The following is a 14,485-nucleotide window of genomic DNA, read 5'->3' as shown; positions in this document are numbered from 1 at the left end:
CTAAACTGTGAAATAATTGGTCAAAAATAATTACTTGAGGGTCTAGAATAGAACCAGGTGGGACCCTAAGCAACTAGTATAAATACATATATGGTTTTAAGTGGTTAAAAAAGCACTGTCTCTCAGTGGCCAATATCTTTCACCCTCGGAATGTCATTAGCCCTGTACCACCATGACTACCATGGAACTCCTTTTCCTTTCAAAAGAAGGTTTTAATGTAATCTCTGTGACCAGAGGACTTTGTGGTCCCACAGGACAATAAATCGTGGCAAATGAGAGTCACAAGAAACTGCTTTGTGACGTCATGCATCGTCTTTCATATTGGATGCATATTTAAGTGCATGAGAATGTGTTGGCAGCATTGCGCTCCTTCAAACCTTATTAAAATGCTAATGAGACCCGCCTGCTGTGGGGCAGCAGAGCCACCCTCGTTAAGACTGTCATTTTTGTGGTGGGCGATAAAGAGAGGTGGGACGCTGCTAGGGACGTTTTTGTTTTTGGAGGGGGTGTCAAGAGCTGGGAGGTGCCTGGTGGTCCTCATGTGCTACTTGAGCACAGAAGGCTCCAGCCTATGACAGGCCCATGTTCTCTTCCCTGTTCCACTTGCAGGGCCCTTGGATTGGAACAGTATTTAGTATGCGCTGGAGTTCCTTGCATGGAATCTTAAACCACATCTCCTTAACACAGCACCAACATTCAGCAGCCAGTGACAGAAAATGACCATAAAGCAAATTTACTACCAGGCAGAACTGTTTTGCGCTGCACTCCGCAACAGCCTGGGCAAAGCTCATTTATATCCATATAACGAGGTGCAGAGCACAGGGCTGCCTGGGGAGAAGGAAATGGTGGCATTAAGGGAAGGGAGACTGCTGGAAAGGCGAGAAGGAACACCAAGGAGACAAAAAAGGTCAAACAAACTAACCCCTTTTTGAGGGCACATTTATTTTTCCACGAGAAACACACAAACATGCAACAAGGTCATCATCACAATTCAATAAAGACCGATAGATTAAGAAGCCCTTTATAGTTTAATCAATGTCTCTCTATATCTTTCTTGTAGTTTGATCTCAATCCTCTTTGTAGACCATTTGTAAATAGCAATATGTAGACATTGCTAAAGAGAAATGGAAAGGTAAACTACAAAATTGTGACCTCACAACGTCAATGCAAATGGGCACTTAAAAATGCAAAACATTCAAGATGATTTAACATGAAACCAAAAGAGCAAGGAGGGCAGCAAAACGCTGTCACATCCCCCTTCTCTTGAAATGAAACCCTATAAAGTGAGAAATCTGCTATAATTAAATTAAGTATGAGGCGAACCAAAGTGTTAATCAAAAGAGGAGACTGCATTTGTTGTCTTTCAAACACAAAGGCTATGCAATAGACTTCCTCATATGTTGGTTAACATGCGCCTCTAGGAGAACCTTACTGTATCTTTAAAGGACATGGGAACATAACATTTTGTTACTGGAGGCAAGATCAGCACTTGCACATGTGTATATGCTCATAATGCACAGACAGACATGTCTGCAAAATATAATGTAAAGTGTATTGTTGTAGAAAGATAGGTGGTATGTATTGGAGACTATATAAGAATACAACAGTAAAGTAAATCCTTTATATGGAAGTACACCTTGTTGATTTTGTCCCACATTCCACTTCTAATGAAATTATGCTATGGAAAATAGTACGGAACATATCACAAGCACAATATAACAATGTGGCATGTTGTGTCCATTTGAAGACAGTCTTTCTTTTCTCCCCAAAAAGACATCAAAAATATATATATGTGTGTCTTACTGTCTTCTAATATAAAGCCTTTGAACAGCCTTGGATCACTTCCCCTTTGTTTAGAAACCCCATGAAGAAAACACCCCAATTATCACCACCCTCCCCAAAAGCACCCTTTCTTGCTACACATAAATTATTAGTTCTCTCACTCAACATTAAATTGCATAAACACCATTCCTCTTCTTTGAACCACCAAGCGAAGAGCACTCTGCTAGTCTGCTGTATATTTAGTCCCTGTACACACCTGAAAAGTCTAACGGGCCGGCACCATGGAGTACTCCATTCATCCCACTACATCAAAACATGAGAAGTGAAGAAAAGTAAAATAAATTGCATTTGTACAAGTATATTGTTTAAAATGGAAAATTCCCTGATAGACTGGAAGCATTCTTTCGAGCTCTCCCATATAAAGGGTGTCAAAAAGCTGTGAAGGAGAAAACTTGAAATGGAACAGGCAAAATGACCACTGTTGTCAAGACCTGGGCCAAATAGCAGTTGCAAAATCCAATTATTTTAAATGATTTGTTTTATGGTCCTTGGGTGCCAGATGGGTGGGGGTTGTTGCAGAGGACAGTACAATGACTGCCAGCAAGTTTTGACAACTGTAAAGTAGACAGTATTTAATAAATAATAAATGTGTATTACTATTGTGTCCCCTTTACTTGTTGGCCAAGTACATTTGCATGTACCTGGAAATGTGTCGTCTACAACCCATTCTAACTATTAGGAACAGTTTGCTAGAAATATTAAACAGCATCTGGGAAGGAGTGGTGGTTCCATGTCTTGCTCAAGGACCCTTTGTCTGTGTCCAAAATCATTCTCTCATTGACTACTCCCTACTCCCTATGGTGTAGGGAGTTCTGTAGACTAGTATACACTATACAGTGAACTCATCTGCAAAAAATATTTCAGATATTACTTGGGTCGACATTACTGATGTCATTGCTGTTGCGTGCCAAATATACATCAACATTTTTTTCCCGGCACAATGCTCAAAGCACCTACTAGCAACTATATGGTATAGTGTAGTTTTAGTGACCATCGTTTGTACCCAATGTTTCATGATGCATTGTGGGATAAAACATACTTAGGGAACAAAGTTCAATCAATCAATCAATCAATCATAAAGATGAGTCCACTATATAGGGTATAATATTTCTTGCTACACATTCGAACACCACTTAAAAATGGCGTAATCACCTACTAGCCTTTGGCACTAATAAGTGAGCACGGACTGGGGATCAAACAGTAAACCTTCTAGTTCCCAAATGGCTCCCAAATGACTCCTGAGACACTGCCTCCCCCTGCTTGAATGTCAATTCGGTAGAATTGCCTATGATCGCCAACTGAGCTGGAAAAAAAAATCTTCTAAATCCTCTTTTCACGATTAAAAAAAAAAATAGTAGACCTACAAGCTCGTAGCGTGCCACTCGGTGGCACGCTATGAGCTTGTATAGATCTGCTATTTTTCACCAAAAGGGGTTCCCGCCCAGAATGGGTTAATCAGAATAGCTGAACTACAAGCTCACAAGATGTTGCAACGTGTCGTGAGCTTAAGTAGGTCTGCCATTTTGTTTGTTTGCCTATTTTCACCAAATGTTCATCTATTATGACATGCTCAGAATAGGGGACACTGGGGTTCAAGTGGATATAGATTAGAAACACTTCACAAATACTATTGACCCTTGTCTTCCGTTTTCAACTTCAGAGAACAGAGATCGTTGACTGCATCCACTCTGTGGTTCTTCTGAACAAATAAAAATAATAATAATGGCCTAGAGGGAGGGCCATCTATTCATGCTGCTAAAGCTCCCCCAAACAATAATAAAGACACACTTACTGTACTTATTGGCACCCCTCAGGGGATCAACTACACAGATTCTACATTAAGGTAACGACAGCAGCATACGCTAAGACTACTGGTAATATAAGACGTCCATAACATGTCATACATATTTCAACAGTCCCTGACAATACTGACAAATGAGTATTTGCCAGATTTGTATGTATTCATGTTAATATGTGCCTGTGTTTAGATATGTGGGAAAGTTGATGTCATTATATTTTCTAATATATAAGAGTATAAAAATAAATTAAACTAACACCATAGACTCAAATTGAGCTTGAATTTAAAGGTATATCACATCTGCAAATGTACATAGTATATATTTGCCAAAGCATTACAAGCCATTTTATAAACATCAACTTAATAAAGCAACATCAGATGTTGTCAATACGACAGAAGACATTTTTCCTAAAAATGAAAGGACTGATTAAAGAAAACTGCTTGCCTCAAAGTGCTACGGAAGACTATGATTCAGTCCCAAATATTCAACACCCACAACCCACAAGTGGGCGCCTAGCCGCCTACGCTATAAACTTTCAATGTCCTTTGGAATGCCAACATCTCTGCTCATTAACATAGAACATACACATTGATGATGAATTATAGAGGCAAATAATTATCACAAGCCTCCCAGTGAGGAAACCTTGAGAAGAAAAACATAATTCAGTTAAAGGCATATAATCTGGAGGGGTGTGAGGGCTAAGGATGTTGAAACATCCATCTACATTCTGGAACACCATTCCCATGATTTATTTTTACCCAGAGCCCATCTGCTGCTGCTGCTGCTGCTGGAGGGGTGGGAAGGGGGTGGACGGACTGACGGACAGACAGACAGACAGACAGACAGATAAATGGAGAGATATAAATCAAGCTTGGATCTGATAACCTGCAGTGAGATCACAGAGAGAAGGATGGGTATCTGTCCAAAGCTGCACCAACAATCCGCACTGAAGGCCCAACGCAGCATGTTATGCAGAACAAGCCCACCAGCGGCTTGTAGATCACAGGCAAGCATGAGGACAGCTGTGGCTAAGATGGCTCTCTGAGGGGGACATGGTTGGTCTTTGAGAAGGGAGGATGTTGCTTTCTCTGACAAGCATGTTCAGATTTTCTGTTCAAGGACTTAAACTGGTGGCATATAAATGCCACAGAGCATGCGTATGCACACAGCTCAACGCCCGATGTATGGTGAGCGTGATAGATCATACCCAACGCCTCAGCTTCTTTCAATGGGAGAATAATAAGGCAGACTTTAACAGAGGTCAGAGTCGTCAATGTGTCAACAAAACAAATGAGTTTAACCTTGGAGGGCAGCAAATCCCCTTTCACTGCCTCAGCTCTTTCCAGTTCCACCAGTTTTTCAACAAGCATCAAACTGATTGGTAAGATGCTTGTTTAACCTTTTTCATGTTTCCTTTCAAAGGCAGCCGACAAGGTTAGCCATAAAACATACGCTTGCCTCCAAACACTAATATTTAATCTCCTTCAGTTCTCTGCAAACCTAGCACATGCAGTACAATAATAAATCTTTGACTTTACACAGTCATTGAACATTGAACAATGGCATCAGGTATACTGAACATGGCACAATGGCCAGCCAGTGATACAGACCTAAAGTCAAATGACTATATCCACTCAACTCACACTTATTACTAATTCAAAATCCAAGGATCTGTCCATCAAATGGCACACTAATCAAGTCATTTAGAGAAAGATACAGGTAAACCAACAAGTATTCCAGTCAATTTTTGATTACTAAACTCCAAACATTTTCTACACACAAGCCAGGGACATTGTTGACTGACAATGCAAGTGCCCTGACACTTCATTAAATATTACATATCTGGAAGTATTTCAAGATACAATCCTCCTACAACTTTCAGGTACGCTTTAAATTTCAATCTATTTTGCAGCACTGGTGTGGACCAAGTCAGTTGCACTTGTCCCTTCCCTGTGACACGGGCACACCATTAACACCCCTAAAGCAGAGGAAAGTGTTCTGACTGCATGCACTCTGAACGGGGTTTATGCAGACTATACAGTATGTACCCACAGGTAATGCCACAAACATCATTTCTCACCATGCTTTCACATTCTTCTACCCTATAAGAACATTTAGCAATAACATCAATGTTCAAGGCATTGATGGAGAGAGACAGTGGTGGTAGTGGTGGTGGTGTGTGTGTGTGTGTGTGTGGGGGGGCTTACAGTAGGTTTCTATGTAAATGCAAAGAAACGGCACTACTAAAACCAAATAATTAATTGAAAACCCATGACTTTTTCTTTCCATCCATCGCTGTTACTGTCCACATGACATACTGTATCTGCAGAGTCTGTTGTTTTGGGTTTAAGCAGAATGTCAGACCGCTCTCGCCTGTCATGCAGAGCGACCTCTGCATTAGAGGCAGATGTTAGGGACAGTGGGTGTGGAGCTCCACAGCTTCATACCATCTCCAGTCAACAGGCCAGTCAGTTAGTCTGTCAGCCAGGCAGTCAGTCAGTCCTTCAGGTTATCCTCTCCCACTCCCTGGGCAGACAGCTCGGTCAGTACATTGTCCAGATATTTGGGGTCCGGGTAGCCGTGACCGGTCAGGTTGGAGCCGAACTCCGTCTTGTGGTGGACTTCGTTCCACACCACTGTGTCCGACTCGCCCGTGGTGCTGGATGTGCCAATGGTGAAGATGAGGCGGCGATCCCAGGCCATGATCAGAAGTTTCAGAACCTGAAGGCACACATGATCCGCAATGATTGATGATGACAAACCATTTTTGTGACACAAATCAGATTTTCTTCAGAGCAAACAATAAAACTATGTGGTGGTCATATACTGTACTAAATTAGAAGCTACACACTAGAAGGAATGCTGTCTCCCTTCAAAGTGATCCGAAAATGGTTTCAACCGTGATTCAGAATAACATAAATAACCCTAACCCTAAGTCACAGATTTAATAAGCATTTCATTTGAAAAATAAATGTGCATAAACAGTTAGATCCATCTTGCTAAACAACACAGCAACATATGTTTTAGTTTTCAGAATGCACTGAGCAGCTGAACTCAGCTCAAATAATTTTACCTTAGGGGAGCCATTGGATTACAAGCTCATAAAGCTGAATGTTAATAAAGTGCAGGTAATCATTTCATTCGACATTGACTTCTGTAGCACTTCAGCAAAATCTCAAGGTGTGCCTGGAGTCACCCCAGGCATAGTACACCTCACTTCACAACATAAACTAAGAACCACTGATATAAATCATGCATAGAATATTGCATTAAAACTTTTATTGATAGTACAGTAGTTTGACAGGAAATGGGGAGAGAGAGATGGGGAGTGGCATGCAGGAAAGGCCGCCGGGATCGGGACTCCAACCAGCAACGCGCTGTCAGGCTACATTGAGACTATAGGTACCTGGACAGCTGTTCGGGCCAATCTGGGATTTATTTTAATGAATAAAACTTTACTGTATGATAGTGACATTTGAATGGTCGTGGAGCCATGTTTTTAGGTCAGCCTTACTGTAACTGCCAGTGACAGTTGGTTCTGCAATAATTTCTTTAGTTTGAAGTCTGTTTATTCTTTATTTATTGTTTGTCTTATTTTGTTGTTTGTTTGGATACTTCCTGTAATTTGGCATACTTTTACTTTGACACCTCCTGTTACCTGTCCATATATAGCTGAAGCCTGTTAGCTTCACTCACCTCAAACCAATAGACTCATTTCACACAGCCAGACTCCAGAGTGAGCAGAGGGAGAGAGCACCAGTGTGTGTGTGTGTGTGTGTGTTTGCACCAGACCACACGGTATGAAATGTTTGACTGTTTGACTCTTATTATGTTTGTATTCTTATTGATTAAGCAGCGTTGAAGCCTGTGACATTTGCAGTGGTAGTGAACTTGTAGTGACTGAAGTTGTCTATTGTTTACAGTGCCTGCCTTTGCTGTGTCCTGTGCCAAGTATCATTATCCCAAGATTGTTATGAAGTTCAAGGTGGCATTCGATTCAACCCTTAGCCCCTCAGTTAGCGGAGCGAGGTACATGATTTGTTTTGGGTTCACTCATTTACTTTGTCCTAATTAATTGTATTGTGGGTTAATGGTTCTGTTGTTATATTTCTGTTATGAACTTGTGGTATTTATTGGTCTGCTCTTGAAAGTAATATGTAATTTACAGATTTTATTGTTGGTGAAGACTATGAGAAAATGTCATGATTGTAACTATTTATATTTCTATTGTAGTTTTCACGGTGTACCAGTGACGATCTTCTGTACCTGAAGACAAATAAATTACACCCGTTGAGACCATCCAAATCTGATTCTTTCATAAACCGAGGGCGCTACACCTTAATCGGGAAGTTAAAGCTTTCAGGGCTGTTGGTAGAGCATTCCAACTTTGGAAAATCCTATAGGATTCTAATAGGATTTTCGCAATCCTATAGAATCCTAATAGGACTTTCGTAATCTTATAGGATTCTATTAGAAATTTTGAAAATCCTATACGATTTTTATAGGAATTTCATAATCCTATAGAAATTATATTGGATCATTTTAAAATGTTCATAATCCTAAATTCAAAGTTCCAATAGAATCATATAGAATTCTATTGGAACTTCTAATAGTATTTTTGCAATCCTATGATATCCTATTAGAACATTTGAGGATTTCTTGACTAGGGCTAGGGCAGGTGGTTTACTTGTATTGGATTAATTAAAAACTATTCCTTAGGCCGCAATACCCTAGGTGGCGTCGCCGTGTTACACTTACCTTTCTGCCTTTGTCATTGTCAGGTAGGTAGCAGTGTCGAGGGAAGCCTCTAGCACTGAACCTCTTGCCTGGGTTGGGGTGTTCAGTGGTCTATAGGAAATAGGAACAAAAAAATCAATCGAAGTGAGGGGCACTCTTATCATCGTACATCATCATGCATCATCTCATACTGGTCGTATTTGGCAGACATTTTACCTAATTTCTCCTTTCATTGTCGATGGAAAATATGAGACGTGTGGGGACAAGATGGCGTAAATTTGGGGTCAAATTTGGGACCCTCTGTGTGTGTGGCGTGTCAGCTGGTCCATGACACTAGACTATAGAGTCAGTCAATATGTCTATGCAGTGCATGCACCGACCAATTTCATCAAGACAAATCCTTCTACATCCATTAACTAATTACACTGAATACTTTGAATCTGATTGTAATTTATCAATATGTTTCTGCACCAATGTCACAAAGGCAAAGTTCTGCACATTTGTTTTACGCCGAAGCTCCACTGCACTGTGTCGGCGTAACGTCAACGCAGGGAATGTTCCCTTTAATGAAGGGTGCTCCACTGCCGACATTGCATTGCGCTGCATTTGCTCACATTCTCCCCGGTTACATTTTTTAATCCGTCCAAACGCAACACAACACAGTAGGTGGAGCTTTGGCGTTATTTGGCTTGGTTATTAATTGTACTAACTACTTGACAATCCTGACTTAAATCTCATACCCTGTTGTACTGTCACAGTGCTCCCTGGAGGGGTGTCAGTTCTTCCTGGATCATACAGAATAAAACCTCCTGGAGGATTATATTTATAGTGATAATATGTATATTTATAGTAGGGATGTGAAAATGTGTGCATCGACTATGATGCACACATTTTATGGAATGATTCATTTATGGAATCAATGCATTACAAAATATGATTGTAGGTAGTGTGTGGTTGTGGGGGGATGAGAGAGACAGAGAATAATAATAGACAGCAGAGTAGAAAGTACAAAGAGAAAAAAAGGAAAAACTAAACGGGACTAGAAAAATGTGCTCCTTGCTATAGGCCAGGTAGTTGAAGTCAATCTTGGCCAAACAGCATGAAATATGACAAATCAAACAGGTCTGTTTTGATGACATGACTATAAAAAAATCTGTAGCAGTAATAGCAAAATAGAGGGTATGCGCATGCTTAAAGTGAAGTGGAAAATCGAGTGGAAAAGCAACAGGCAAAGTGAGTTTAACATTGTTTAATGTTTGTTTAATGCAATCAGATAGGACTTCTGTTTGGATTCATGGGCTGTCAAGGCCAGAAAGTAGTTTTTTGACACTCACTGCCCAGTGAGTGGCAAAAACCTGCATAACGTCCGGGTTTGATGATGATGTCACGTGCATACACTCTATTGTTTTTGGCAAAGAAACGGCCTCCTGGCATGGGCCGTGGCTCAGCGGTCCAGGCACCTTGGCCGGTACCTCGAGTCTGGCAGTGTGCCGTGGGTTTGACTCCCGATCCCGACGGCCTTCACTGCATGTCACCCCCCCATCTCTCTCCCCCATTTCCTGTCAGCCTACTGTCTGTCCCCCCAAAACATAAAGGCGAAAGCCGCAAAAAAAACATTGGTGTCAATGGGAAGTTTCATGGAAATCGGATTCCGAATCGTTCATAATTTGAGGAATTTTGATCAAAATGAACCAAAGTTTAGATGCTAATCTTAGGCAATCAGGATGTACACTAGTATATGAAAAATCTGACAGATCTGTCTTGATCACATGACTACAGAGATAATGTGTAACGATGTGCGTGATAGTGGCGCTAGTGGCCCTATAAAAGGTTTTTCCTTGGCCTCTAGGGAGTGTGCGTGCAAAGTTTCACACTGATCAGTCCAATGGTACGGATGGACGGAAGGACGAACGGAGAGGGGGCGAACATAGTCTCGGCCATGCCTTCGGCCTGTCTCCTGGCGGAGACAACTAAATATAATACAATAAAGGGAGAGAGGGGATACCAGTTCAAATGTCCTAGGGTCCTGCTGTGCTGCACTGTTGAGTAGTCAGACTGCCACAGCCGTCTGTCCCCTCCCCTGGGAGTCTAAACCAGCTCCTCTGGTATAAAAGGTCACTTTATTGACTTTATTAAATCTTGGCTCTGCATGTCAAGATGAAATATGCAGCTCTTTCTCTCTCATCTGCCCACTTCCTGCCTCTTTCAGTGCACAGAGAGGAAGCTGTGATCTCTATTCTCTTCAAAGAGATTATGTGGTCATTGCCATTTGTATTTTGCTACATGTTTGTTGTCTGAATGCATTAAAGCATTAATACTGATGAATTCATAAATTAATACTGTCACATTCATGCTGTGCTAGTGTCACCAGAACACCTCCTTGTTGTCCCTACAATTCACAGATAAAGAAAATAATCTATTTAGCAACTGTGGCAGTGAGGTTATGGATTTACCAGAGGAGGTTTAGAGAAAACAGTATTGTTTATTTTTGGCCAGACCAGCCAGCTCTAGAGATAATGTATCTCTTAGACAGACAGACTGACTGAATGATGAAGTTAAATCATTGGTTGGCCAATCTATCATCCTTCAAGACTTTTCCTTTGTAGAGATTTTTCATTTAACCTTTATTGATACAGTGACAAATGGAGAGAGACATGGCATGCATGCAGTAGGGCGATGACAGAATATTGCAAATTAATATTTGATATCCAGGCATTCACTGTACTACCACTGACTAACCCTCTAACAAATTGACCACAATTTCACACATTGCCTATACATGGCCCAGCAATATGCTAGGTTTCACCAAGCCTCGTTTATGGAGGCAAGGCAGTACTAACCTGGATACCCGCAGGAATGTCATAGACAATACGGATGGTCTTGGACTCTGGGTAGCCAGGCAGGCAGTGGGGAATGACATGGTACTCCATCTTCCCAGGAGGCTGGGTGCCTGTTTTCTCCCCATAGATTGCTTTGCATGTTGGGCACTGAAGACTGCCATCCTTTAAGAAATAAATACAATGATTTGTCTACAATACCCTATACATTATACTGTATTTATAATGTATTCGATTATATCTCACTAACTTTTGTCCAAAGCGTAAATAAATTAGGATTAAGATTGTAGGCTATTGGATCCATAAATCCCATTTCCGTGTTTCATTTCAGATTAGCTTCAGATGGTTTCCATGTTCTCAGAAGTTTCATCTGTTACTGTTTCCCAAACTCTTGATAATACTGTTAATAAAATTATATTTTTGTGAATGGGTTTCAGCCACCAGTGCCACCACAGTGGAGTGGACACTATAGAGCGTCGCAGTCCCTCCCCCTTTCAGAACGGCGAGTGGCCCAAGAAATGAAAAGCAATGCATTTTTCCCATAGCCGTTTCTGAAAGTATTTATTTAAAGACGGTTACGCCGCGGACAAAGCCAACTCGGATCGTGACAAATCATGACAATGAACACAATATTTTGGGCCGATCAAATAATTTATAAGAAGAAAAACAAAACAAATAGTCTTGTCTCCTGCCTTTATTTTCTTCTTTCTAATGATTTGATCGGCCCAAAATATTGTGTTCATTGTCATGATTTGTCACGATCCGAGTTGGCTTTTTACTTTCAGAAACGGCTATGGGAAAAATGCATTGCTTTTCATTTCCTTGGCCACTCGCCGTTCTGAAAGGGGGAGGGACTGCGACGCTCTATAGCTAGAGCATCAGCATCACCCCCACTGGCATTGTAACTACAACATCATTTTGTCAACATCCAAGGTGGCTGACAAAATGTAAACATGCAGCTCAGGAATCCATTCCTTCTATAGTAGGAAACCCTACATGTAATCTTTTTTCTTGTCTAAAAACAAATAAAAACATTCCTGACTTAGGTTATCATAATTCATGCATCAAAATGATATGTGAGTAACATATTTGGCTATGGAAGCAATGTCTGTATCCAAATGAAGTGTGCGGCAATCTGGACCTTTTTTATCACATTTTGTTACTGTGTTGTTTTTTGTTGTTGTTAAGTCAAAATTGGACTCTCCCTTAATGTGTTCCCATCAAGTTTTAAATATAGGTGGATGATAACCTTTATAGTTGCCAATGGCTGGTATCCTGGCTCCTACGGTTACACTTTACAGGAAATGCTGAGATTTGGACCTGATCAATATTACATCACTCAGAGCCAGGAGAGGCCAGTGCCAACTACTCCAATCAAACGGCAAGTCTTGTAATACATGTAATGACATGATAACAATGTCTGGCTCAAAAGCTTGTATCTACCTTATTGCCATTGTTGTACATGGCGACCAGGCACAGCAGATGGTACATGTGACCACACTTGCCAAGCTTGCCCACCAGCTCTGGCTTGATGCCTTTGTGCTGCAAGACTCCTTCATAGCCTGATGACATAACCAGCCTTTCCATGCAAATGGTACAGTCCTGGAAGAGACAAAGATATGATAACAAAGCATCTTTACGTATTTGTTTTCCATGTGATTAATTAACCATGAAAATATAATTGGTACTGTACATTAACACAGAACGTAAATCTTACATGGTAATAAAGCGGCACCAAGGTCCATTAAAGAGATAGTTCTGCTCTGTTTTCGGTGAAATATTAAGTAGTTCCGGTCATTTTTTGGGGGGCACTGGGGGCCACGCAGTAAAAGTAAATTAATCCACAAAACTAACGTAATTTGTATTGTTGACCTATTTCTAAAATATTAGTGCAACTTTCTTTCTTTTCAAAATCTTTTTATTCATGTTTTTTGTAACAGAAGCCCAGGGGCAAGTATTAAACAGACATATAAAATATAAAAATAAAACTCAATCCCCTATCCCACCCTCCCCCCACCCACAATCCACAAAGGGATAGTCGGAAAAACATTCTGGAGGAAATAAAAATAAATAAAAATATCTATATACACATATACACAAAAATACATGCATACATAATTACAAATTATTCATAGCAGAGCAGATTTTGTTTCTGTTGTGGTTTGGCGTTGGCCGAGGCATATAGGCACGGCACACTGCAGTTTGTGTGTTGTGGTAGAATGTGGTAGAACGGTCTTATTAGTGCAACTTTCATTAATTAACACACACACACACACACACACACACACACACACACACACACACACACACACACACACAACACACACACACACACACACACACACACACACACACACACACACACACACACACACACACACACACACACACACACACACACACACACACACACACACACACATACATATATATTCTGCCAGTGAACTTGCCATTGCCATAGGCCCATATTTTATTTTATGATATAATTTACCTACATGCAGATGCTACAAATATGTGTGTATTGGTTAGTTAGACCAGGGGTTCCCAAACTTTTTTGGACCAGGTACCCCTTTTGGGGTAGATATTTTTCCAGGTACCCTCTCATCCTCGCAACACGGATAACAATATATTTACAACCACAAGCAGTGTTTCCTGCAGGAAAAAGCTTTGGCATGGTGCTGGGCACAGGCCGCAATTTTGATTAATTAATTAATTAATTTGATTAATTAATTAATAAGATTAATACATTAAGATTAATTTGTATTATTGCTCTTGTATTGCTATTGGAGACACTGGGGGACACTGGGCAGGCACTGAGGAGGCACTGGGGAGACACTGGGGAGGCACTCAGGGGAACACTGGGGAGGCACTGGGAAGGCACTCGGGGGGGCACACTGGGGAGGCACTGGGGAGGCACTGGGGAGACACTGGGGAGGCACTGGGGAGGCACTGGGAAGGCACTCAGGGGGACACTGTCTAAATGTAGACGTCTAAATGTAGACGTCTAAATGTAGACGTCTAAATGTAAGTTTGGGAACCACTGCTTTAAACACTTTAGCACTTTATGAACATGAACAAAATAGATGGGTCCCCCCTGGAACTCCCTCAGGTACCCCTGGGGGTCCCCGGACCCCACTTTGGGAACCACTGGTCTAAATGTATACAGACGTCTAAATGTAGACGTCTAAATGTAGACGTCTAAATGTGTACGTCTTCTCTTATGGGGGTCCCTGGCATATCTTTTCAAATGGGGGTCCACGGGCTAAGTAG

At 41.1% G+C, this 14,485-nt stretch overlaps 1 protein-coding gene across 2 annotated transcripts in view; it reads right to left on the bottom strand.

The window, feature by feature from the left end:
* Positions 1-907: 907 nt before the first annotated feature.
* The window catches only part of dtx1 (deltex 1, E3 ubiquitin ligase), a 74,099-nt gene continuing 60,521 nt past the window's right edge, over positions 908-14,485 (bottom strand). For both annotated transcript variants that reach the window (XM_080765058.1, XM_080765059.1), the window contains exons 7-10: positions 12,659-12,817; positions 11,219-11,380; positions 8,400-8,489; positions 908-6,362 (exon numbers count right to left, since the gene is read on the bottom strand). In XM_080765058.1, the coding sequence (XP_080621184.1) occupies positions 6,138-6,362; positions 8,400-8,489; positions 11,219-11,380; positions 12,659-12,817 (636 nt within the window). In that variant the 3' untranslated portion in view covers positions 908-6,137. The remainder of the gene's footprint in view (positions 6,363-8,399; positions 8,490-11,218; positions 11,381-12,658; positions 12,818-14,485) is intronic.

This window comes from Protomyctophum bolini (genome assembly GCF_963924005.1).
Source record: "Protomyctophum bolini genome assembly, chromosome: 6".
Taxonomy (NCBI): Eukaryota; Metazoa; Chordata; class Actinopteri; order Myctophiformes; family Myctophidae; genus Protomyctophum; species Protomyctophum bolini.
This window is presented reverse-complemented; position numbering and strand designations above follow the sequence as displayed.